Here is a 25,328-nt window from a genome sequence, read left to right as displayed (position 1 = left end):
ACTGTAGTTTGCAGCTTAGTCTTGAGGAGGGCTATTTAGACCATTGCTTGTTGCTGTGCCGGTCACACCTTGACACGGCTCTCCCTCCGGAGCCTGTCTGGAGCTTGTCCGAATTAGCCAGTATGAGCCTGGCTGCATATGAAATAACAAGCCTCCGAAGCAATTGGCTTGGACTACGTCAGCGGTCTGAGTTAACCGGATTTTTTAATTAACAGAGGTTGAATTAATTAGCTTTTAATGTGTCTTTATGTCACATAAGGTGCAGTCTAAGCGTACCTACGCTCCAAAATCCCAGTCAGGTGTCTGTGAACTGTAGAGGGCCACTTTGGTCTACGTGCTGTTGCCGAGTTGCATGCTAAGTTGTGAGTGCCGCTGCATGGCACCGCATGTCTTCGAATTAACCGAGTTGGGGAAACTGTTGGCTGGAATTATGTGGTAAAATTTGCATTGCATATAACAGGACCGTATAAATTGTACCAATTATTCGAGATTTGGATTAGCTAATATCGAATTATCAAAGCTTTTCTTTGAAGGGGATGGTAGTCTGTCAGTGCAGGCAGTGGGGCTGTGTCCTCTATTTTGCAGCTTGTGTATTTTCTCCATGTGTAACTACAAGATGGGGCTTGCTGTACAGTACCTGAAGGGAGCAGCGTCATGAAGTCAGTGTGTTGTTTATTTTTTTTGAACAACATGCATGTGGTAGAAGCTCATACATTGCGGTAGAACCTCTCGGTGGTATTGGCATATACGTCTGACCGGCAGCCAAATTTTAAGGACCCCAATTTTTTTTTGTGCAGCTAAGAGCTTATTATCCAGGTGCCCAATTCCGTTACAGTTTCTTCAGAAACACTGCAGAATATTTTCGAAGAGAATTTTTTAGTCAGTAGATATGCTTGTTCTTATGTTTCCCAATGCTGGGAATTATCATAAGTGATCCCGTTAGTGATTGCATGCAGAAAAACTGGGGAACCACAGACTAATATGTACCAAGCTGCCAGACAGGAATTAGTTTTCTAGCATAGCATAGTGTCCCCAACTCACGTGACCACAACTCACTTGAATGTCACCTACAACTCACTTGAATCTCATGTACAACTCACAGCATGCTCAGAGACATCTCATTAATAACAGTTTTATTGGTCTGACAAAGCCTGACTGTGACTGTGGCACTACCTAGTAAAAACAACTCAAAGCACTTAATTCGATGATGCAGTTTGAGTTCTGCCTTTTAACCTGTACTTTTTTGTATTAAAAGATGCATCAAACAGTCATTATAAAACATAACACACTTTTTAAAATATTATGCATTATTTAATATAAAATAATAATTTTCTTAGATGTGGTCACGTGGTGGTGTACAGCAATGATACCAAAGTTTTACCGCAGAGTATTGCTTTCTTATTTTATGCGATTTTTAAGGCCAACATAAAGAGGCTTTTGGCGTAGCTGAGATGTACTAGTGTAGACATGTACTATACCAGTTTGGCGGACGCTGGCTGCGCATGTGCAGTGCCCCTGCCTGGCTGCGTCCCTACCACTGTGTAGCATGTGCAATTGGTGTCTTGTAAACTGGTATACGTCTACACTAGTACATCTCTGCTATGCTGAAAGCCTCTCTAATATTATAAGTCCTAGTTCCATCGATTAGAACACCTGGTTCTGATAGTTTGAGCAAAGGTATTTTCATTTCAGCATATTCTCATTGCACATTTTGGTCAGTTGCTGGTTCCTCTTAAGCTGTGATCCTGGTTGTGGATGTGGCAGGTAAATTAATCATGAGCTTGAAAACTGCCTGCTTACTCTTTTTTTTTTGTCCCTGATAGAAAGCTTAAGTTATGGTCTACAGTCTGGGAACGGAACAGTTTATGATCAGCAGCAAGGTATTGGAAGTGGTTAGAGAATATGCCTATCTAGGGCAAGTAGTGATTGGTGCAAGTATGGACCATGACAGTGAAATAGTTTTGGGAACAAAGATGGGGTGAAGTGCATTTGGTAGGAGGACTCTGAGGTCATGAATAGCAGCTCACCAATAGCCCTTAAGAGAAAAGTATGTTAGTAGTATCTGTATGTTGCCAGTGCTCACCTATGGGACGGAAACTTGGAGGCTAATGAAAAGGCTTGAAGCAGAATTCTGGACGACACAATGAGCTATGGAAAAAGTAATGGTAAGAAATAGGAAGAAAGTAGATTGGGTTTGGCAACAAACACAAGTTAATGGTAGCTGAAATCAAGAATAGGAAATGCACACGAGCTGGACATGTAATGCAGAGAACAGATACTCAATGATCCCTTTGGCTAACGGAGCCGCCGTGGTGGCTGAGTGGTTATGGCGCTCGGCTGTCGGCCCGAAAGACGCGGGTTCGATCCCGGCCGCGGCGGTCGAATTTCGATGGAGGCGAAATTCTAGAGGCCCGTGTGCTGTGCGATGTCAGTGCACGTAAAAGAACCCCAGGTGGTCGAAATTTCCGGAGCCCTTCACTACGGCGTCCCTCATAGCCTGAGTCACTTTGGGACGTTAAGTCCCCCATAAACCATAAACCTTTGCCTAACGGAGTGGATTCCAAGAGTAGGTTAATGTCGGGACAGCAGAGAGTCAGGTGGGCAGATGAGTAAGGAAGTTTGCAGGGATAGTGTGGTCACAGCTGGCACAGGACAAGGTTTATTGAAAATCAATAAGACAGAGGCCTTTTTCTTGCAGCGGGCATGGTTGGACTGCTGATACAGTGCTAGTGCAGCCATTGCTTTGGTGTTGACAATCCATATGCTGTTTGGCAGTGATGGAGGGCTGTGTAGCTGCTTACGTCAATCTTAGTTCAGCTTGATGCATTGCAGGGTTAGTTGGTGAGTGTCTGTAGTTATATGCAAGTATTATGCAGGCGCAGTTCTATATAGTGTGCTAAGGTGTTATTATTGTGTTTGGCTTTTTTCATATGTTGAGTGCCTGACAGATTCACAGCAGTTGGTGCCTACTTCAGCTTATTGAAAATATGACATCATAGGTATCCATGAAAACTAGTTAGGCATAGAACAATCACTGCTCTCCTTGAGCCTCCTAAATTGTTCCCATCTTTTTTTCTCTTTACTTCCTCAGGGAAGTAAAAGTTGTTTAGTAGTACAGTAGACACTTGTTAAGGCAAACTTTGTTAAAGGAGTTGCATGTTTTCTTGTCTGTAATGATGCATAAGACATTAGGATACATGGATCACCACACGGTATTCGTTTACAACTGCTGAATAATTTATAATTGAATTTATTCTCTTAGGCTGTTTTAGTTTCACCAACCGAACAATGGCTGTGAGTTCACATGCAATGTTTAATTTAGCCTACTTCAAGAGCTGGAATGACAACAAAAAATGTATCAGCAATAATTTTGAAGTTTTTTTCATACTGCATGTGACCATAGAGCTGCCTTTGTTCGGTTGTTGAAACCAAAACTGAAACAGCTTCATTACGAAATTCAATTATAAATGATTTAGTGACCTGAGGGGAATATGATGAGGTGATCCAAGTATATATTCATATCTAATGCATCATTTAAAAGAAGAAAGTGCACAAGCAAAAATGTAGTGTCTTTAGACCCATAAGACAAATTCTCCGGTAAAACAAACAATGTGGGAACACTTCGTGACCTTTAAAATGGAGCTGGATATCTAAAAATCTAATTTGGCCATTGGTAGGGAGTTTGTGCATTAGGTCAAGGGGGCTCATCACTTTTTTAAACACAGCCAATACCTTTCTGCTTTCACATTCAATGGCCTGTGTTGCTTTAAATTCTGAAGATGTCCATTGTATCTCATTGACAGACTCTCGCAGCGCCCGTGTAGCGTTACAGTCGAGTCCACTTATAACGGCTACAGTTATTATGAACTTTGGCAGTGCTGCCGTCGAAATATGTATTAGAGCAATGGCACTGGGTCTGAGATACAATGGACATCTTCAGAATTTAAAGCAACACAGGCCATTGAATGTGAAAGGAGAAAGGTATTGGCTGTGTTTAAAAAAGTGATGAGCCCCCTTGACCTAATGCACAAACTCCCTGCCAATGTCCAAATTAGATTTTTAGATACCCAGCTCCATTTTAAAGGCGCTGGTGTTTGTTGGCGCTATGATCTGTGCACCAATGAATTACTTCTGCCTTTCAACTCTGCCCACTTTAAACTCATTAAACGAGCTATTGCCACGTTGTGCCTAAAGAATGCTCTCGGCAAATCTTGCCCGCACGTTATCTCAGATGAGTCAGCCATAAAGCCGAAAGGCTGCTGAGCGCTGGATATCCTCAGCATCTTCTCATTTTGGTTGCAGAGATCCTTCTCAAGAAGATGCTCACAAAGCCACAAACATCTGAAGCCCGCATACAGTATAGGCCAAAGTTACTTGTGATACCTTACGTTGACACATTATCGCATAATATGAAAAAAGTGGCCCAGCGTTATGACAACAAAGTCGTGTTCTCTGCACTCCATAAGCTGTCAGAGGTCTGCAGAACGACTAACCCGGAGGAAACCTGGCAACATGACTGCGGAAAGAAGCACAAGGGGCCTTTTGCTGAATGTACAGAAGATGTAGTACTATATCAAATTTCCTTAAGCTATGGAAAAGTGTACGTTGGTCATACTGGGAGGTGAGTTAAAAATAGGTTAAGGGAGCATGCAAAGAACCTAAAAAATGCATGGAAAGGATAAGATTTTGAAGGTTTTCTGTCAAGTCATTGTCTGACTTGCAAGGGCTTTTTGTCCTACCTAGAAAAAACTATGCTATTAAGAAGAGCAAAAATAACGGAGGGCATTTAAGACTACTTACATGTTTTAAATACAAAAGCACTGGTTTTTTTAATTATTATTATTTCTTTTTTATTATTTATTTATTTTTAAATTTGTTTCTCTTCCTAACTTCTAATGGCTCACCTAACTCATTAGCATAGAGCCGTAAGGCATCGCATATACATACTAGGTGTACCTTTGTTCGCCAGAAAGCAATGCGGTTTTGTGGCCTATGGGTTGCATCCTCGCCTTGTAATTTGAAGGTCCTGGGTTGAATTCCTTGCACCTCCGGAAGAAATTTTCTTTTTCTTGGATACCACAGGGACATCAACTGGGATTTTTGGGACTACTGCTGCTGGTCAATGCCGGCTTTTGTTGTCAATGAGCCATATAATGCTTTCGCATTAAAACACGTGTCACACCGGAAATCATAGAATTTGAACAGATTTCTAGACTTGGGGAGGGCTGCGTCAGCATGGCCTCCATCACCCTGTCATACAAAGAGCTAGCATATTTGTGCATCTGCAGACGATAACCTCTTGCACGGAAAGCATGTATATATTTGTGAATCGTCAGTAAAAGTTGTTGGAAGTTCAGCACTCATCCTTGTCTACTGTTCGTCCATGTCCTCTTTTTTTGCGCTGCTGTCATTATTTCTAAGTATGTGCGAATACTCCCAATTAGCAGCATTAAACTTTTGTCTTGCTTCATATTTTGGAAATAACATAGGAGGTCCACTTACTACAAACCTTGGATACAACCAACACAGTGCGCACAACCATGAAGTTCATTATAAGTGGGCTTGCCTGATATACCCTTTCTATTTGGTCACTCTCTGGGCGTTGCCGTATCGCTCACTAAATTGTTGTGTGCACCTGGTGCTAGCACGGTGGAAGCGGAAACAGAACCGCTTTGAAACAGCCCAGAGAGGAGGGCTTTTTCCAACTGCGTGTACACAATGTAAACATCTATTGAGGCAAGCGCGGAAAAAAAATTAACGGACCGCTCCCCTGCAAGAAAGCTTCCCCACACATTTGCAACAGAACACAGGGGAGATTATTTGCAGGGAATGGTTCTTGTGGAGAAGTTCATTGCAGGTGCGTGGTGGGCAGAGCATCATCACGCCTTCCTGCACGTTGCACAGAGATCCGACAAGCCATATCTTTGTGTCGCATGCATTTCATATGCCATGCGTTGCCCATGGTGGACGAAAAGGCAATGTAGGTGCCTTTCCGAAACAAAAAAGCTGTTTTGTACTTCCCTGTGACAGTGTACGTCAGAGGAGTTCTATATGCCATCATGAATCCATTCGGGTCGCTTCGTAAGTAGGCAAGAAAGCTTACTACATTGCATTAAAGTGGTGCCACGCCTCTACGCGGTGTAGTTGGTGATGTTGTGGTAGTGGCACACTTGTTCATCAAAGAAGTGAGGGCTGCGGTGCAGCGTACCATTCACCAGGGCAGATGGAATTGCTCTGTTCTGGTGTGATGTGGCGTGCTTGGTTGCAATGCTTCAGCATTTGCAGTAATGCTTGCACAGTGTTGCATTGTTATTTGGGGGTTTACATTCATCTCAGCTAGTTACTTTACGTTCTTTAGTGCATATTATCACTGTTCATCTTGGGTTTGCAGTGGAGCCAGGCACCTAGTATGGAGGCTCGGAGGAGCACATTAGGTGTGGCTGTTCTAAACAACCAGATCTACGCTGTTGGTGGCTTCGATGGCTCCACAGGGCTCAACAGTGCCGAGAGATATGATCCGCACGCTGAAGAATGGACAGCCATTGCATCTATGAGTACCCGCCGGAGCAGTGTTGGTGTAGGCGTTCTGAATGGTATGTGCACTTATCTTCGTTAGTTGGTATGCCTTTGCTTGCCTGCTTATGCCTGCCTCTTTGCACTTGCATTTTGTGTTTGAAAAGGATGCTTACCGGATACTGGAACATGTTATCAGAAGCCATTGTGTATGTGTACATGGTTGCACAACTAATGGTATTCCGTGTGTATGTGTGTGTGCTGCTCAGGAATGCTTTATTAGTTATACAGTCGCCGACCGATTTTTTGGGGTCAAAGGGACCCAAAAAATGGTCCGAATAATCGAACAGTCCGAAAAGTCCGTGAAGTACAAAAAAATCACTTTATTGAGACGAAATCGGCTTAAAAATGTCACTGATTTTACCTTGCGGAAAATTTCTCTTGCTGGCGACGATTTGCACCTGTATTTGCGCCAAGGTCTGTCTGGTCATGCGCAGATGTGTTGTTTTCATTGTGATGTGGGTCTACAGTCGAGTCCACTTATAACAATATTCAAGTGCCACGAAAATTTCATTGTTGTAACCAGTAATTGTTATAAACAGGTTGCATGAAAAAAAGCATAACTGCAAAGAGGGGTCACGGACGGCAAGTGACATGCGAGCTCCGCCGAGGCATCGTTTTGGTGGCCCCGAAGGGGGCTTTGTAAAAAATACAAGAAGGTTGCCGCGGCTGCCTCTCAGCTTGAGAAATTTCGAAGAAACACTGGGGTGAAATCGCCACAAGCATCACGCAACATACTTCTCACTGGCTTGCACGAGAAAACCCCATGTTTGTCAGCCTTGCTTGCCTCACGCGAGGCTTGCCGACATCCTTCTCCATGGCCTCTCTTTAAAGCGCTGTATCCAACCACCACCTGGCTGGAAGTCCACATTGTTAATCAGCAGGGCAAACTGCTTCGCCTTTGTGGCCAGAATCAGCTCGGTGATAGGCATGTTCTGGGCACGGGCACCAAGAAATCACTCGTAGAGGGCCTTCTCCACCTCCTTATAGGTACCTTGTCGAGCGCGTTTGCGCTCACTGTCAAGCGAGCACTTTTCTTTGTCGAAGTTCTCAGCGGAGCGGATGATCGTCGACACCGTCGGTTGCGATAGTGCACACTTCTTAACCAAGTCACACACTTTCTTACCGTCTTTGTAGTCCTTCATGATACTGCACTTAGTCTCCAAATCGATAGCCGTGCGCTTTCTTTTCACTGGCAATGTGGTCTGATAATCAGCGGGTGGATCAGCCATCTTCCGTTTCGGCGGTGATTCAAACGATATGGAGAAACCACGTGGCCAGGAACGACTTCGACGCAGTCAACTAAACAAACAGCCAAATCTATTGGCAGAACTGCACAGAATGAGGGGCGAGCGAGCAGATCAGTGCTGTTGGCGCGTTGGCGAGGTCCATTCGTGTTTCGGAGTGTGGCGCGGCATAGAGCTATGGGTGCAGCCCATTTGCGTTCGGAGGGGTGGAAGGGCAGCGGGAGTGAGGTGCGAGGCTGGCGATGTGGAAAAGGCCGGAAAACAGGTTCTATTGTATGAGCGCGCGGCAGGGAGGGTGCAGCGGCTGAATTTTTTTTTTTCTTTTCAAGGATTTCACATTCCACTACCATTTGGCGCGAGCACTCAGGAGCCAGACTTCATTGTTATAACCGATAATGCGTTATGGGGGCATTGTAGTAAGTGGGTTATTTTACCATAGAAAACATACAAAAGTGGACGGTGCAGCAGCTTTTCATTGTTGCAACCGATATATTGTTAGAACCGGTATCGTTATCAGTGGGCTCGACTGTATTACATTCATGGTTCGTCACTGCTATCAAGGAAGGACATGATACATCACGTCGATTTTTGTGTTCCTTTCCCTGTGTCCGCTTACTTGCTGATGTGTGTACATGTAGGTGCAGCGAACAACAGTTTATTTATTAATTATTTACAGTAGAATCTTGGTGATACGAACACGGTTGATACAAATTTCGCGATGATGCGAATACGTAAAATTCCACGGTCGGAGTGCATTGTGCACAACTTGCGGAATTTCGGATGTTCCGAACTCTCTCCCTCGCCACATCGAATGATACGAACACATGAGACGCGATCACACCCTCGAGCACTAAGCACTGCCCTCGCATCGCCGAGATCGCGATCGCTAATCGCGCGGTACGCGGCCCTCACATCGCCGAAATCGCGCAGTACGCACCGCGAGTAGCGTGGCTGCACGGCCACGAATAAATCCCGTCAGCTATAAACAGATCTGCGTGCATGCATTTTCTATGCTTCTGCTTATGAATTTGTTGTTTCAGATGATACAAAATTTCCGATGATACAAATTTTTTCGCGACCCCGTGAGATTCGTATCACCAAGATTCTACTGTATTACTAATACCTCAAATGCCCCAGAAAAGGGGTACTACCTGAGGGATGGGCTGAGCGTTGAAGTGAAATGAGATTTGATGGCAGCCTTGAAGTGAAATTGATCGGAGTGGTGCACAGTATCGATAAACAGGCAGTTCCATTCCAGAGTTGTTTTCACAAGAATGAGCGAATATACACGGTAGTCTCTGCTGAGGCTGGGTAGCTGGCTTTAGGATGCTTGCTGTGGCTTGATAGGTGATGAGCTGGTAAAATGACTGAAATATCAAGTGGTGCATGATAAAATTTGTGTTAAAGGCACAGCCTAAAGATGTGACGTCTCGATTCGAGATTAGTAAGGTTAATCTGGGATTTAAGTGTGGTGACGCTGGAGTAATAGGAGTAGTCCCAAAAAAATAAAACTGGCTTAATGATTTTGAATCGATTTGAGGGCGTTAGAAAAGTTAGATTGATGGGGGTCCCTAATTGAGCATGCATATTTAATTTAGGTCACAAAAATGTGAGATAAGTTACCGTGTTTACCGAGAAAGAGGAGAGTCAAATTTTGACGGAGGCAGCCAAGAATGCGATTGGCTTCATTAGTAATGTGCAGGCCAACTGAGAGTATTAGAAAATGGGATGGCAAAGTGTTTATATGAAGTGTTTATAGGATATTTCAAAGCCGCATATGGCATGTTTTGATAGTTGGTAGTGTTGCCAACGATGAAAAGAGAGTAATGATGTTTTGTTAGTGTGCAAACGCATTAACCATTTGTTGCACCAGGCTTCAACACGCTGAAAGTCATCTTTAGTACCATATTTACACGATCGTAAGTTGACCTATTTTTTTTAATTTGAAAATTCGAAGTGGGGGGGGTCGACTTACAATCGAAATGAAAACATCGCACCATAAGTAAAGGCGAGACAAACAAGATATCAGGCATGCTACAGCGTGGTTGCATTTCTGCTGCGCGGCTCCGTCGCATCGCTTTTGGTGCTGGCCTTGAGCAGCTGCCATGTCAACACGCAAAACTGGCATCCCCTCCACGCGCGCGGCCGACGGCGATTATCGATAAACAGCAAACTGGCACCCCACACGTGGCTGCTGACTGCGCGGCAGTGGCCCGATAACCCAGTCTTGTTCTAAGGGAAGCTCAAGCGTCCAGCAAGTTTTCTTTTTACTTTCAAATGCGTGGTCGGTGCTCAAGGGAGCGTTGATAGTTGATGGAAAGGCCGCTGTTCCAATCGAGACGGCACCCCCACTCGGAACAGCAGCGGTGCCAGTGAGTATGGATAGCCTATGGAAGAGCCGACGCCATTCGCGCGCAGTTTCTCTTTGGCTCTGTGGCATTTGACTACTGCCGGCTGCGTTTCACAAGTTTTTAATGTAGTGCTTCGTCAGTCATCATTTGTGCTCCAAGTCCACCAAGCGACCGGCGCTCATTCACAGCTACATTCAAGATGGCTGCCATTTTTTACACTGAAGAAACAAACAGCCGTGCGCTGGGCCGCAAGTTCGACGTTCGCAACGGGTGATACAGGTGTGGCAGTTGCAGCGAGGAAAATTATCAGCTGTTCCATGCGATGTCGTGATGTGGCTGTTCGCGAAGTGCGGGATTTCGCTGGATGACGACGTTAGAACGGCGTGCTCTGGGACCGCAGCAGCGATCACAGCGGCAGCTCTAGTGAGGACAATGGCGCAAGTGTGGACGAGTAGTCCAGTGACTAATACATTTTCGTTTTGGAACGTGCCCTCGCTCGGCTGGCGATAAACGACGGCCGTTGGATAATGCTATCACGTTCAACTATTCAAGGCAAAGTTTAAACAACCTCGGAAGTTTTTTTTTTATTTTTCGGAAATGTGATTTCAGGCAATCGACTTACTTTCGGGTCGACTTACAATCGTGTAAATACGGTATGCAATTGTCAGAGCTGTTATTAATGGGGTGATAGATTACGCAGTCACCAGCAAATAGGCAGATGTGAGAGGAGATATTATTGGGAAGGTCATTAATTTAGTTTAGAAAGAGTAAGGGTCCAAGTACTGTTTCTTGCAAGACACTGGAGGTTGACGAGGGATTGTTAGCATACACAAATTGTTGCCGGTTGGTAAGGAAACAGCATATCTAGTCCAATACAAGGGGCTTAAGGTCGAGTCTTGAAAGTTTCAGTAGAAGTCGTTGATGGGGAACTTTATTGAAATCGAAGATGATAGCTTCAACAAGTGCGTTTAAATCAAGATTAGAACTGATGTCATCAATAAAAGTTAGCTGAGTGTCACATGAGAATGTTTTACGAAATCCGTGTTGATTAGAATCAGAGATATTTCAGATATTAGGAATTTTACTATATGAGCATAGAGCACATGTTACGTTAGTTTTGAGCAAATGTTTGTGAGAAAAATGTGATGATAACTTAGAACATAAAGAGGGAGGACCTTTTTTTCGGAGCTGCAACAACCTTGCCTACTTTACAGTCTTCTGGCACCACTCCTCATGAAAATGATTGCTGAAAAATATGGCATATGATCATACGTCTTTTGTGGTTTTTAGTACTTTACAGTTTTTGACATCGATGCCTGATGAAGGTGTGAGCTTTAGTGTTTCAGTGAGTTTCGCTATACCAGTAACATTGAAAGTAATATCAAACATCACTTCGTAATCAAAGAAATAAGTAAGCTGTTGTCAGGCTCTTTAGTAAATACAGGGCAGAAACTACTGTTCAGTTCTTTGGCTGTTTGACTGATACAGAATCTGAAGGTTGTGGTAATCATACAGTTCTAATGGTTGTGAGTGTTTTAATTTAATCGCATTCCGGAATTTTTTAGGATTATTTTTATCATGGTTGGTAGGACCATGTAATAGAAAAAAATGCTTTGTTTTGTTAGCAAGTAACTATAATTCTTTCTCAGCCGTGTAGTACTTCTCCCATGAGCACTGATTGTTAATTCATTTAGCAGAGCAAAAAAGCCTTTTTTTTTTTGTTACTCAGGCATTTCAGCATGGTGTTGAATCATGGTGGTGGCTGTTTTTTTTTGTTGGTTACAATGATGATGAATGTATTTTAGTGTCAACTCATGAATTTTATTCTTAAAAAGTAACCAGTTGGTTTCTATGAAACGTTTTGAAAAGTCATGACGGAGCCAGATTGAGAATTCCTCAAGTGTATTGTTAATTGCTGAATACTTCCCTTTGTCGTAGAGCGTTATTGTTTTAATTATTTTTGGCAGGTGAGAAACATGACAGTGGAAAGAACCATGCACGATCACGATAGAATGAAAACTAAGCCCCTTGTATGTGTGTCAGTGTAGAGAGCTTATCGGTGTGAGAAGTAAGGGTAAGGCGAGATTGAACCAGGTTATTAGAGGAAAGTTGAAGTCGGTGATATGTGTCAGCTACAGAAAGAAGCACCTCGTGAATTTTGGCAACAAAGGAAGCGTCAGCGTCGGGAGGACGACAACAGGCACCGATAGTGTAGGTGGATAGCAGCCGTTTTTAACAACAAATATGATTTCTAAAGATGATGAAGTTTTAAATTCAGTGCATTGGAGGCTTTAATGTGCAGCTGTTAGCATGCCGTCATCCTCTTCGTTAGCCTCGTCGTGATGATAAACTTTAAAATCTGATGAAAGTGAAATAATTTCAGTGCCGGTGATTGATGAATTCAGCAATTTTTAAGTTAGAATGATCACATTAGATTCTGTTGTGTGAAGTACATTAAGAATGATATCAAGTTTGGTAAAAGGAATCTGATGTTAGTGTATATAAACGACAAGTTGCAACGGCTTTAATATGGACGCTTAGCTTCTACGAGGTTAAAGGGTGGGGGACAACCTGTTCAATGCAATAATCAAACTTGTAAGCTTTATTTCTGATGGTTAGCTTATCATGCCAGGGTTTGAATTTTTTGCTTTGTACCTTGCCGAATCCCAAGAGATGCTTTCTCGCAGAAGTATGTTTGACAAGCAGTCCTCAGGGATGCTGTAATCGGTACCTTTTAAGTTCTTCATGCATGAAAGCATTTTTTCTTTTATCTTGAAATGGGCATATTTAACAATTATTGGCCTGTTTCAGCCCAGCCTAAACTTTTGCAATCTGTGGGCTCATTCAAGGTTTTGAGGTGCAACGGTGGTTTTTAACTGTGTGCTGCAGTGCTCAATTACAAGGGCTTCCGATTGGGCCTATTTTTCATGTTCAAGATCTTTAGATAAAAAAAAAAAGATGTGATTGACATGATCTGTCCTCCGAATCATCCAGCCTGGCTTTGATGGTCGCAATGCATTTTGTTTGAAGAGCTGCTCTATGCCGTCTACTTGTTATTTCATTGTTATGAGTAATGAGCAGTTCTCCTCGATTTCAGACGATAATGTAGTTGAAGTAGTGCACAGGAATAATATGGTTGAAGTCAGTGCATTTGTGGTGTCTTTCTATCTGTGTTCATTTTTTCTGCACTGTGGTGAAGTGAAGCATGTGAAACCAGCTAGCGCAAGCAATTTTGAGTTGCCATTCAGTTCTGATTGCTGTATACTGCCACGTATAAGTCTGCTTTTTTTTTTTTTACAAAAGTGACCATCTGAAATGGGGGGGTCAAGCTATTTGGGGGCTCTAAGATAGTTTCAACTGAGCCGCGGGAAGTGCGCGCTGCCCATTCGTGGCAGTATGCATGGAGCTCTGTACATAAAAAGGAATTGTTAATTTGTATGCAGATCGGTTCTGCTAATGAAAATTCAGTCTACGAACTGTTCACTCAGCTTGCTCGCGCTGGTGGCTGCTTTCCTGGCAAGCGGTAGATAGCATGAGACCAGACTTCCGATAACCTCTAGTCTGTCCGTCGCACCAGGGTCCGATACTACAGTACCATTGGCAGTTCGGTTTGCCTCTTTCCAGGCTCATCTGGGCTGCAGACAAGTGTGGAAAAGTGCTCATGTTTTATCACATTTGATCTCCATTTGACTCCGGCTGATGGTGGTGCAACTGTGTCATTACATGCCTGTTGCTTTGAGCAATGTGTGTGCTGCAATGCTGTCCCGTGGGAGATGCTGTAGACATGCATCTTCCTGTTATCGCTACCTTGGGCAATGAAAAAGAGAGGGTGCATCAACTTATGTTTGGAGTCAACATTTTTTGCTTTTGGCCAACGAGAGCTGCAAGTTCGGGGGTTGACTTACACGCGGCAGTATATGGTATTTATTGGATCTTTTTGCACACTGGCTCGCACATTTCTTGCTCACCACAGCTGCTGCTGCATGCTTATTGCCCATTGTGACACACCGCTCACTATGAGAAGAGCAAAGTAGTTTTCAGGGCTGTTGTTGCATTGTTTTCAGGGCAGCGAAATATGCCTTGAACTTTCTTGGTAAAGATGACTTGCCCATGAATCTAAGCTTGTCTGCATATAAAAAAAAAACATCAAACTCATCATTAATCTGTGGCCTGTGCGACTTCTGGTTTTATAAAGTCCAATACTCTCATAGTGTCACGTGGCTTTCAGAAGCTGTAACCTTGCTGCAAAATCCTTGTTATTATTATCAATGTCCTTTCTGGGTCCTGTAAAGTATTACAAATAAATAAAACTTCTTTGTGTGAGACAATCCAAGCCTGCAAAATACATACTTAATTTCAGTTACACTTGCACCTCCCTATGCTTTTACGTTGCCTTGTTTCGAATATTATTAGGTTTAACATAATTTGAAGGGAATCGCATGGACTGTCATTCGCCAGTTTAGGTGCTATACACGGTGAAAAACAATTTCATTTTGCAAATGTAAGCAGTGAAGAAAAATACTACAAGTAAAATAGTGTGCATGTAGAGCATCTGAAATTACGATGTATTCTTGCTAAAATGCTTGACGCCCTTTCTAGAAATCATTCAGAAGTGAGTATTAAATTTTACAAAATTATTTCACTAATACCTATTCACCACTAGTCAAGATAAGACTGAAGCAGGAAATGTAAATACTGGAAGTAAATGCAGGATACATAAAACAATATGGCAGACGCGGAGGAGTGGGCAACGGTGCAGATTGGGGGACTGGTATGTAGGTGGTGAAGTGCTCTGCTGAATAGGTGGGCCATAATCATGTCGAGCATGTTGAATATTTTAACAAGTGCAGAACTGCTGTATCCAAGTAGGTGGTCCGACAGAACCCAACATGTGGGAGTGTTATGGTGACATCTTTACGCTCCTGACATCAAGAGTAATAGCTCTCTGCGATAGCCTGCATTACATGTAGCTTTCTGCTACAGTTAATTCATCCATAATGAAACGTATGAAATAATCTTTGCCTTTGGTGAGTTTTACTACTTATTTGGAGTAAGAGTAAGCATTTAGTTAAAACTTGGCCGAAGGTGAAGTCCCTGGACTCGTTCAACTGCTGATGTCACGTGAACCTAATGAGGTGAAATATACCTATCAAGGTGTCAGTAGTTACAAATGTTATTAAACCTTCGAGTGTAACGGAAGCACTCTTGGGTTGACTCTACAAGCTTGAAAGGCCCATGGTGAAAAGTTTATCAGAAAAATATGAACTGATATTTTTTAATTTCGATGGCTGTTGCCATGCTTTCTTTGTGCACAGGTTTCAAGCAGTTCTCAGCAGTTACTACTATGTTGCTTACAAACTTGGCATTGGTTAGAGCCTCATTGTAGCCTATCGGAACAGATAGAAGCTCACCTCCTTTCTTCGACGAAGTGAACGTGTGTGGGATGGGGTTTGCATTGAGCTTCTGTTTACCAGAATCCTCTTCTGAAACTTGGTTCCAGGCCAATTTAGTAGTATTCATGGCATCATCCAGCATGTGTTTATTGTTAAATTAATATCATGCCATAGTGTAGTGGTTCTCGGCCGTCATTATGCTGGTTGCCCCTTGAGCACTAGTGGTGGAAGTGACTGAGGAGCCAAGGCAGCAGAGGTAGAAGTAAGAATGCTCTGGCAACAGTGACAGGAAATACAGCCAACTATGATTTGTTTCATGTATGTACAGCCTGCATCACCCTTGTGTAGAGTGGTCGAGCAGTGCGCACTAGTCAATAAAAACTAGAATTTGATAGCAGCGCATGGTTTTTGGGTGAATTGCCCATGCATGCTTGGCTTGTAGGTCTACGCAGCTTTACTTTCACACAGTGACCTCCAGAACCTAGCAGTTGTGGCATGGCGTCTATTTATGTGCTGCTTATGTGATCTACACAAGGATGATGTGTACAGCATGCATGAGAGCAATGCAGCAATATGACACGTTAGTTTTACTAGATCAGCCATGTGCTGCACTGCTACATTGCAGCACAGAAGTTTTATGCAATTGTTTTTGAAATATTCAGGTTCATGACAAGGCTTGGTTCAGTTCACATGCATGAATAGACATCCTCAGCTTCATTGGGTCCTGTCATTCAGCCAAGAAAAGTAGGCCGCTACATTAAAGTTTCAGAGACCTCAGGGTGACCTCAGTGACTGCAGAGGCCCTCTTTAAGAACCGCTGCCCTTGTGTGTCTTGAGTGCACATTGTTTTTTCTTTGTCCTGCGAGTTTCAAGGCTGGTCTGGTTTTAGGGCTCTTTCAATGACATCCACACCTCATGTGAATTGTTTGGAGCACTAGTTTTTATCCCAGTGCATCTCTGTTTCGTGTATTTTTAGTGGAAAAGCGTTACTTCACTAGTAGAGCTATAAAACCTGAGGTATGTGTAAAGCTTCAGCCTTTTACCTTTGATGGAGCACCAGCAGCGGAGGCCTTGCGCAGCTGCTCCATTAACGCGCAGGGCTGGCACCCCCCCCACTCCCAGTGCGCGGCTTCTGATAGCAGCTGATGATAAGATCTTACATGTGGTTGCCTTAGAGGCGGTGTTGCGTCTAGTGCTTTTGCATGTCCTACTTAAAACTCTACCATTTTTGTAGCGATAGCTACATTACGGTAGCATTTTGAGCCTTCAGCGTGGCGGTGGCGCACGTGGTTGGTCACATGGTGCGGAGCAGCTGCCGGCGGCACGGCGCCGTGGCTGATCGTGTGGTTCGTCACCTGGTTGGTCACGTGACCAGTCACGTGGTGCGGAGCAGCTGCTACTGCCGGCGGCGCGGTGCGCCGGCGAAACCGAGCTGCCACAGCTGTGCACATGCACCGTGTCATGTGGGACGAAGATGGAAGAAGGAATGCCCAGCGAAACAGCGCGCCGAAAGACTGACTTTGCAGTTCAACTGAGCAAGTTCCACTCGGCCAGCTGTAGCAATCGCATCACTCCTGGTTTAACCAGAGCTAAACCACCGCCATTTTTTTTTTCTGCCCCATCCTGGTGTCTGATGGGGGCCAGCTGAACCGCATTTTTGGTATTTCAGCTGATCATCAATTTGACATGTGCACACATGCAAACGTGAATTGCAAGCAGAAGTTTTCTAGACAGAGGAATTAAAATTGGTTCTCAAACTTTTGCAACAAAAGATGTTATAGGCGTTTTGCAAAACCACACTGCCTACAGGCAGGCTCTGCTTGTAAATTTTGAAAAACATTGTGGGAGCAAACCTGCCATTTTAGGGGATAGATGAAAAGCACGCAGAAGATAAGCTGCAACTTCGTCTGCAAGATGAGCAGGATGCCGCTTGCTACCTATTCGCCTTTCCTTGTGACGTGAAAAGACAAAGCAACTGTTGTGGAGCACCACCCTAACCATTGCGCATTAAGGATTGTAACGTGTCCTTGAAGAGCTGTAGTGCACTTGGCCCTCATGGTTAAGTTTTGCCATAAACTGCGAGTCCTTGATCGAGTCTTTAGGTGCTGCTGTGTCTTATTGAGAATCAACACAGCAGTTCCAGCAAAAATATTTTTACTTGTACTAATGAAACGGCAACACAGCTTCTTTATTGTTATTATTACTTGAGCTTAAGATGCAAAGCAACCACCACCTAGTAAACCTCCATTACAAATGGCCTGTCTTGCTGAAAGGTGTGACATGTCAAGTGCTCATATAGGAGGGCGTACACTACATAAAAAGACGTACGACTTTCGTTTTATATCAATTCACGTTTTAACCAGGTCTGGTAGAATGATTTTATATCCATAGAAAGGCCCAAATGGTTTCTTCACAACAAGTCAACATTCTATTCACTATATGTCGCTGTCTAGAGAGCCTGTTCGCACTTAGCGTGCGGCCATGAAAACTCCAAGAATTAATTTTATTATAGAACAAATAAGTCATGCCATTTTTGCTTCAGTTGAGAATATCTTTACTGGAACGAGAATTCTGGTGAAGAAAAGTACAAGAACCCAGAAAACTACACGGGCAAAACTGTATGCAGGGAAGCACTGTTACATGCAGCTGAATTGCAGCCCAATACAAATTGGCAGTTGCTGTTGCAGTTACATAGAGGGGCGCAGAAAGAGCTGGCAATGTTTAAATAAGCCGAAAAACTTTGTCAACCAAGAGCATAGGCACACCAAGGCTAGCGGCGTTACTTCGTTCTCAATGCACAAATATGACTGCTGCTATTCAGTGCAACGCCCCCAACATTGCACTTGCGTGATGTACTTCTGGTGGCTGCTTAGGTATTTTTTTCGAGAGGGTCTGTTCAGAGCACATTGGCTCAAAACCTTATTATATACTTATTTACTGGCCTGATGGATGCAATCACATAATGGATGCACCCATTAGATTGTGGTCCTACAACCCTCTAGATTTTACTGTTTTTTTTCGGAAAAAAGTGTGTTCATTTTGCAAATAAATGCAATATGTATGCATCAATCTTTATAGCACTCATAAGCAATCAGAAACAGTGGTGAATAAAGTAACAGCAACGCACTTCAGGAATCATGCATCAAAACTTTTGTGAAATTTTTTTTTATCAGTCACAGCACTAGGCGCTTACTTGAACGAGACGTCAATGATATTTTTTCCAAATGGTGGTACTGCAGACTTCCATACTGACATACTGACTTGAACATGCTCGTGTGAAATCAAAGCGTTTATGATGCCCTTGCTTTGGTTTGCGATACAGGCCTTCTGTACGCTGTTGGCGGGTACGATGGTGCTTCACGGCAGTGCTTGAGCTCGGTGGAGCGTTACGACCCCAAGGAAGAAGAGTGGTCCCTTGTAGCTGATATGTCTGCAAGGCGTAGTGGTGCTGGTGTTGGAGTCCTGGATGGAGTGCTGTATGCTGTTGGAGGTCATGATGGGCCCCTGGTTCGCAAGAGCGTCGAGTGCTACCACCCCGAGTCAAACTCATGGTCCCATGTGCCAGACATGGCCCTTGCTAGGCGCAATGCAGGTTAGTGCACCTTTCTTGTGGGTGAGGTTTCGTGCTTGTAGCTGGTTTTATGAGGGCTTAACAGTATAGTTGTATGTGCTCAGTTAGGCTGGACGGAGAGTGTGTGAAAATATGGTGAAACTGCATGGCTTCTGCTTTCCTGCGTGAATGTGGCTTTCACTCTTTTTTTTAGAATTCAGACAGCCTTCTTCACATGTGCTTTTGTCAAGCTAATGTTTCATTGCTTTGCTGTTACTCTGCACGTGTTAAGACATTGGAATGCTCATAAATCCATCCACATGTGACAGGATATGTGGTTATGGCTGCATGTGCTAAAATATACTACCATATACAGTTGAGTCTCATAATAACGGAATGGTTTATACAGCAATAATGGATATAATGAAGGAATGATGATTCCCTCTTGGAAGCCTGGTGAACATGGGCTATAATGAAGCTACGGCTATTACGAAGTAATCGCTAGGCCCCTTCAACTTCGTTATATTAAGGTTCAGTTGTACTACACATCGCATGAGGCATACCTGTGCGCAGCAAAATGCTACCAAGAAGACCTTCTGTCCATGAAACCTGTTAAGGTTGCTGTTTGTGTGCTACGACTGTCTGCTGCCCTTTGTTTATGGAAACACTTTACTGTACTGTACTGAAGCAGAATTGACATTTGAGCTAGTTGGTTGGTATTGCATCTTGTAAAAATATATAAAGCGCACTCAGGACAACGGACAAGGAAGACCAAACAACACAAGCGCTTGTGCTGTTTGGTCTTCCTTGTCCGTTGTCCTGAGTGCGCTTTATATATTTTTAAAAGATACTGTACTGTAGCTATGGCACATGAGGGTCTTGTACAATGGCATTTTGTTTGTGGGGTCACGAGCTACAAGTTCAATTCAAAGCATGTTGAAGTCCCCCTCAGATGATTTCATGTTTAACTTACCTTGACTCTTGCAGTAAAAATACTATTTCCAATGTCTTAGACCAGTGGCTACCAAATGGGGGCCTATAGATTATTCAGAAGCTTAAATGACCCCCGGCCCCTGCATCCTTGGCTTTACCAGATGAAGTTTTGTGTGCTTATTCATGTTCACCTGAGTTGAATCAGGGAATTGCGTACTTAAAAAGCATATACTAAAAGTTCAGTGCTGCGCTGTACCAGCATAGTGCATGGATGGATGCACTGTTTTTCATTCTTCTGTCACAGTGCTAGCCCAATTTCTTGTTGTGCAAAGTTGCATGAGCTGCACCTTTTATAATATTGCCTCTACCCCTTCTACCTGTGGGTACCATTGTCACCTTCGCTGGTGCATTCATCGCTGAGAACCACTGATCTCATCGTTTGAGTTTGCAGTCTTGAGCAGCAATATTCTTATTGCGAAGAGATGGAGTGTTTTACTGGTTGAATTTATGAAATATGAAAATTTCTGTTCATGACGATTTAGTTTGCAGGATGTGTGCTTCATTACTAAAAAGCCTGAAGAAAGTGCTGGACTTGCCTTAAGTTTGCCTTCCATCTCTACTAGTACATTGCATTTTAAATGTCAGCTCACTCTAAGATAGTCCAAAATGCATGGATTGCCCATCTCTACAAGTACATTGCATTTTAAACGTCAGCTCATTCCACGACAGTCCAAAATGCATGGATTGCCAAATGCACTGTTATATAATCATTGGGCTAATACAATTAGCAGAGTCTGAAAGTTCTCATCAAGCAAACAGTGTTGTTCCCACGAGGAACAAACATGCTGCTTCATATTTGCTCAAATATCTTGCTCTACTAGGTGTGGTGGCTATGGATGGCCTGCTGTATGTGGTTGGCGGCGATGATGGGTCATCCAACCTTTCATCTGTGGAAGTTTACAATCCCAAGACCAAATCCTGGAACATCCTGAGCACTTTCATGACCATCGGTCGTAGTTACGCAGGGGTGACAATCATTGACAGGCCACTTTAAGAGGCTACTCAACAGATTGCAGCTCAACCTGAAGGCAGGTGTGCAGCTTTTTACTGCAGCGCCTTTCAGTGTGCAGGAAAAAACGCTTCTTCACAGCAAGTGACATCACGTCAAGAATCTCTAACGGAGCTGTTTACTGTGGTATGACTTATACCTTTCCATCTCAGCAGCACAGAAATTAAACACAATGCGAATACGAGCATAATTTTTTGTCAGCTCAGAAAAAAGTCACCTGCCAGCTGCAGTCGTAGTCTTTAAAGACACGTTTTAACGCGAGAGTGTTATGGGTCTTATTCAGCGGAAAACCCGGCATAGTCTGTCATTTTGTAAACTCCAGATTGGTCAAAAAGGTGGCTATGTCACACGTGGAGTGGCGGAATTAAAAAATGATTAAAACATTAGCAAACTGCTGATTAGAAGGCCATAACATACCTCTAAACATCATTAGGACATGCAAGTATATAAAGTAAGTGAATTGCACTGAAAAAAAAATTGAGGTAATTAGTCGGGAATCAAGCCCCTTACCCGTGGGTTTTGAGTCAGACACGCTAGCCCTAGGGAATATGTATATCGTGTCGTCTTTCACGTAATGATTGTGATTGTCAGAGAGAAAACAGTGGCTGTGCCTGCGTGGGCAAGAGGAACCACTGACGAGACCCATTAATGCCATCGCGTAATACCCTCAAAGACTGAGAAAGAGTTCCCAGTTTTTAAAGGCACATGCAAAGATTAGCTAAGCAAGATGTTGTGTTTTGAAGCTACATTCCAGTCGCATTCCAGTTGGCGATTCCTGGAACCTGATGCCTGTAGTTCCCCATGCAATTTCATGAGTCACATCTTGTGACATGCTGCTAGAATTGTGAGCCTGCATACTGCAGTTTAAGCCCATTATGCACAGGACATGAGCAGATCAAAGTGCCAATAAGATATAAGCATGCCAATTTTGCACTGGGTAGCTTTGGGTTGTGCAATGCAAAATTAAATTACCACAATGGCATTTTAAAGTGTACTACACGAACCACCACACACAGCATAAGCAAGTACTGTGTCTGCATGCATGACTGCTTGCTATGGCCTCAAGTGCCAATGTAATTAGCTGTGCAAGTTCCACAGAAGCATGATATTTAAGGTACTTTGTGAAATGGAGACAACCCTAGGGCACATACTGCACTTTGTGCATCGACTGTTCAAAAAGACAATTGCCTGTGTGTCTGTGCATTTCTTTTAATGTTCATTATGTGGACCTGAAAAAAGAAACGATGCGTAGCATGGAAAATAAGGACTTTGGTACAAAGCATGATCAGTGCTTAAATCATCCTGCAGTAGCTTTGCTTTGTGCAACCGCCAGTGGGATTTTATGGAATATGTTAAACATGGCCCAGAGATTGACATATTCAGGCTAGTTAGTTACACAAATTGCATAGCAGCCCAACCAGACATATTATGACGGTAGCTCGTTTATACACAAGTGTAGCTCTCTATCTCTGAGGTGTTTGACTGCAAATTTGTATATGTCAGCCTTGTGCTTTCATGTGTATAGCAAGTTATATGTATATATGTGTATGTATGGTTTGATATAAAGATGGTTGCTGGTTGAAAGTGTGTGCTGTCCAATTTTGTTTGCAGCGAGTGTGGCAACATGTTGGAGCTCACTGCATTGTTGCTAAAGCCTCTAAACTTTGGCAAACTTTTGGCATACAAGTCTTCATTGAACCAGCATGTGGCAGTTTGCATAGGGGAACTGTAAACCCCAATGTGAAGTCAGCCAAGAAGGATAGATTACCTCTCAAGGATATATTGTTGACATTTTACCAAAAAAACAGTGCATTATAGAATAGCATAGATATCAAATGCCTGTGGCAACTCAACTTTTCTGAGCTACAACTCTCAGGAATTTAGTATGAGCATGTTGATTGCCCAGCAAATGGAGAAATCTGTGCATAATAAATTACCTACCCTTGTTGCCAAGATTATGCAACAGCATGAAATGCTTTGCAGGACCTATGTAGCATATTCTACAAGCCTTTTGCTAGCTACTATTTTCGAAACAGTCCTGGCCAAGTTACATATGGCTGCCTAGGTTGCTTTCACATGCAGCTTCATAAAACTGCTATTGCTTTTGGCATTTGAAATCTATAAATTTCATGAATTTGTTGAATGGCTTATAAACCAAGAGCTCAGGTAATAAAGAAAGTCTTTTCATGGCCATGAGATCATCCAGTTATGTCAATTGGCTGCAGCACTACTAGCAAACATGATGGCAATGATTCATACCCTTCCATTTTGCATCCGTGCAATCTGCACACTCTTAAAGGGGCGAAGCGCACAGCTCTATCATATAAAGTTTTGTTCTTCGCAAGAATAAATTCTATGGCTCTTTCTAGCTTCACTATGCTCGTCCAGCAGCAAAAGACACATTTATTGCCGAGAAAATTAAATTTAAAGCGCATCGTGCCACTTGATTCAAACTCTTGTAAGATTGAAAGGGACTGTGTGATCAGTGCTTTAAAGTGAATAATGGTGTAGCCTAGTCTCTCGAATCCGCACCAAAAAATCTGTCTCTGCGCACTGCAGTTTGCTAGCAAAACCAGCCAGTGGCGATACCTGTGGTTCACTTTTTGACCCTTACTAGCTTTCCAAAGCTCTTTTTAGTAGAGGAAGACTGTCATTAATCTGCTAATACAGACCAACTTCAATTTGTCCTCAGTGTCCCTGTAAAGGGGCTTGCTACTGAATTTTAAGAAATCAATCTTTTCAGCGTAATGGAAAACTTGATGCCAGAATCCACAATGGCCATTATAAATACTGCAGAAGTTTTTTACCCAATGGATGGACCTGTTTTCATGTATACTGATGCTGGAGACCATAACCAACAAGCAAAAGCAAATTAAAAATAAAGTTCCAGCCACCAGACAGAAATTGGAGAGATCCAGTAGGGCAGTTTCCAAACCCCAAGCTCCTATAACACAGTGACGTGTGCCTTGTTGAGTTTCAGAGGACTGTGGTTAGTGCTTCAACAAGGTAATCTAAAACACGTACTATGTAGCATTGAGCTCAAAGGAATTCAGCAGTGCAAAGGGAGCATTCCTTTTTGCCAAAAAGTGTACTCAAGAGAGCATAAACTGTAAAACAGAACTCTTCTGAAAAAGGAAAAAACTTGCACAAACAGCACAACACCCAAGTATTATTTTACATAGATGTGGTCATATTGTGGGGCACGCTGATATGTGCAAGATTTCATTGCAAGATGTCGCATCAGCTTGTTTTAAGAAATTTTTAATGCCAAAATAAAATTACAAATCTCAATTCTTCATTATTTCAGAGCCAAATTCTACAAAATGAGAAAAGATCAATTTCCACCATTATCTCGTGACACATTTTGGTCTTAAAGGCTAACTTCAGAGGATTTTTGAACATTTTGGATTATAGACTATAGTATTATACTTCACAGACATCCCGGTCTTAGTTTTGATGTTTTTCCAAATAACGAGAACTATTATGAAACAGCAAAAACCTGTAATCCAAAACTGGGGTTCGACCAAGTATGTCACGGATACTGTCGCAAAACCTCTCATACACGCGTTGATTGGTTAAACTGGCGACTGCAAATGACAGCTTCATTGTCTGATGGGACCAAAAACAAGCTTGAAAATTTTTTTTCTAGTACCTTGTGACGACACAAGCATCAGGTTGCCCGTAAGAATTGCTCCAGTCAAGGCCACGAAATGGGGAATTATTAAATTTATTTGTGCCTGAACTTGCCACCTGGTTGTGAAATCTGGCACGAAGGGTAAAAAAAAAATGTGGCGAAATATTTCAGAGTTGCCCTTGAAGCAGCATTGGCCAAGTGGTTAATTCGCCGGGCAAGCCGCTCACTCTGCACCAACATTGGGGTGCATTGGTTTGAATAAAAAAAAAAATTAACACATGAATACCTGACAGAAATTGCAGTAGTGATGAACATCACTTTTATCATGATTTTAAAATGTTCTACCCAGACTGCCAAGCACGGGAGCAGTTTTTAAGCCTCGGAGTAGTGTTTGAATAGAAGGCAAATTTCAAAAAGCATAAAAAAATTCTCTGGAGAACCACAGGCAGCCAGTGCAGCTTCCGTCTCACTAATGTGATAAGACGGTCTGTTTACAGTCCGGGATGTGCGAAGTACAGCGCCCACAAGCATACGATCTTGTTGATTCTGTATGATCATAACCCTAACACACTGCGTGG

At 43.0% G+C, this 25,328-nt stretch overlaps 1 protein-coding gene across 1 annotated transcript in view; it reads left to right on the top strand.

Moving 5' to 3' along the window:
• Positions 1-22,700, top strand: part of kel (kelch protein) — a 44,744-nt gene extending 22,044 nt beyond the window's left edge. The window contains exons 8-10 of the mRNA XM_077648769.1: positions 6,392-6,593; positions 18,887-19,156; positions 20,929-22,700. Of these exons, the coding sequence (XP_077504895.1) occupies positions 6,392-6,593; positions 18,887-19,156; positions 20,929-21,101 (645 nt within the window). The 3' untranslated portion in view covers positions 21,102-22,700. The remainder of the gene's footprint in view (positions 1-6,391; positions 6,594-18,886; positions 19,157-20,928) is intronic.
• Positions 22,701-25,328: the final 2,628 nt, after the last annotated feature.

The sequence above is a fragment of the Amblyomma americanum genome, chromosome 1, assembly GCF_052857255.1.
Source record: "Amblyomma americanum isolate KBUSLIRL-KWMA chromosome 1, ASM5285725v1, whole genome shotgun sequence".
NCBI classification, from domain to species: Eukaryota; Metazoa; Arthropoda; class Arachnida; order Ixodida; family Ixodidae; genus Amblyomma; species Amblyomma americanum.
The sequence above is the reverse complement of the archived record's forward strand: the minus strand, read 5'-3'. Positions and strand labels throughout refer to the sequence as shown.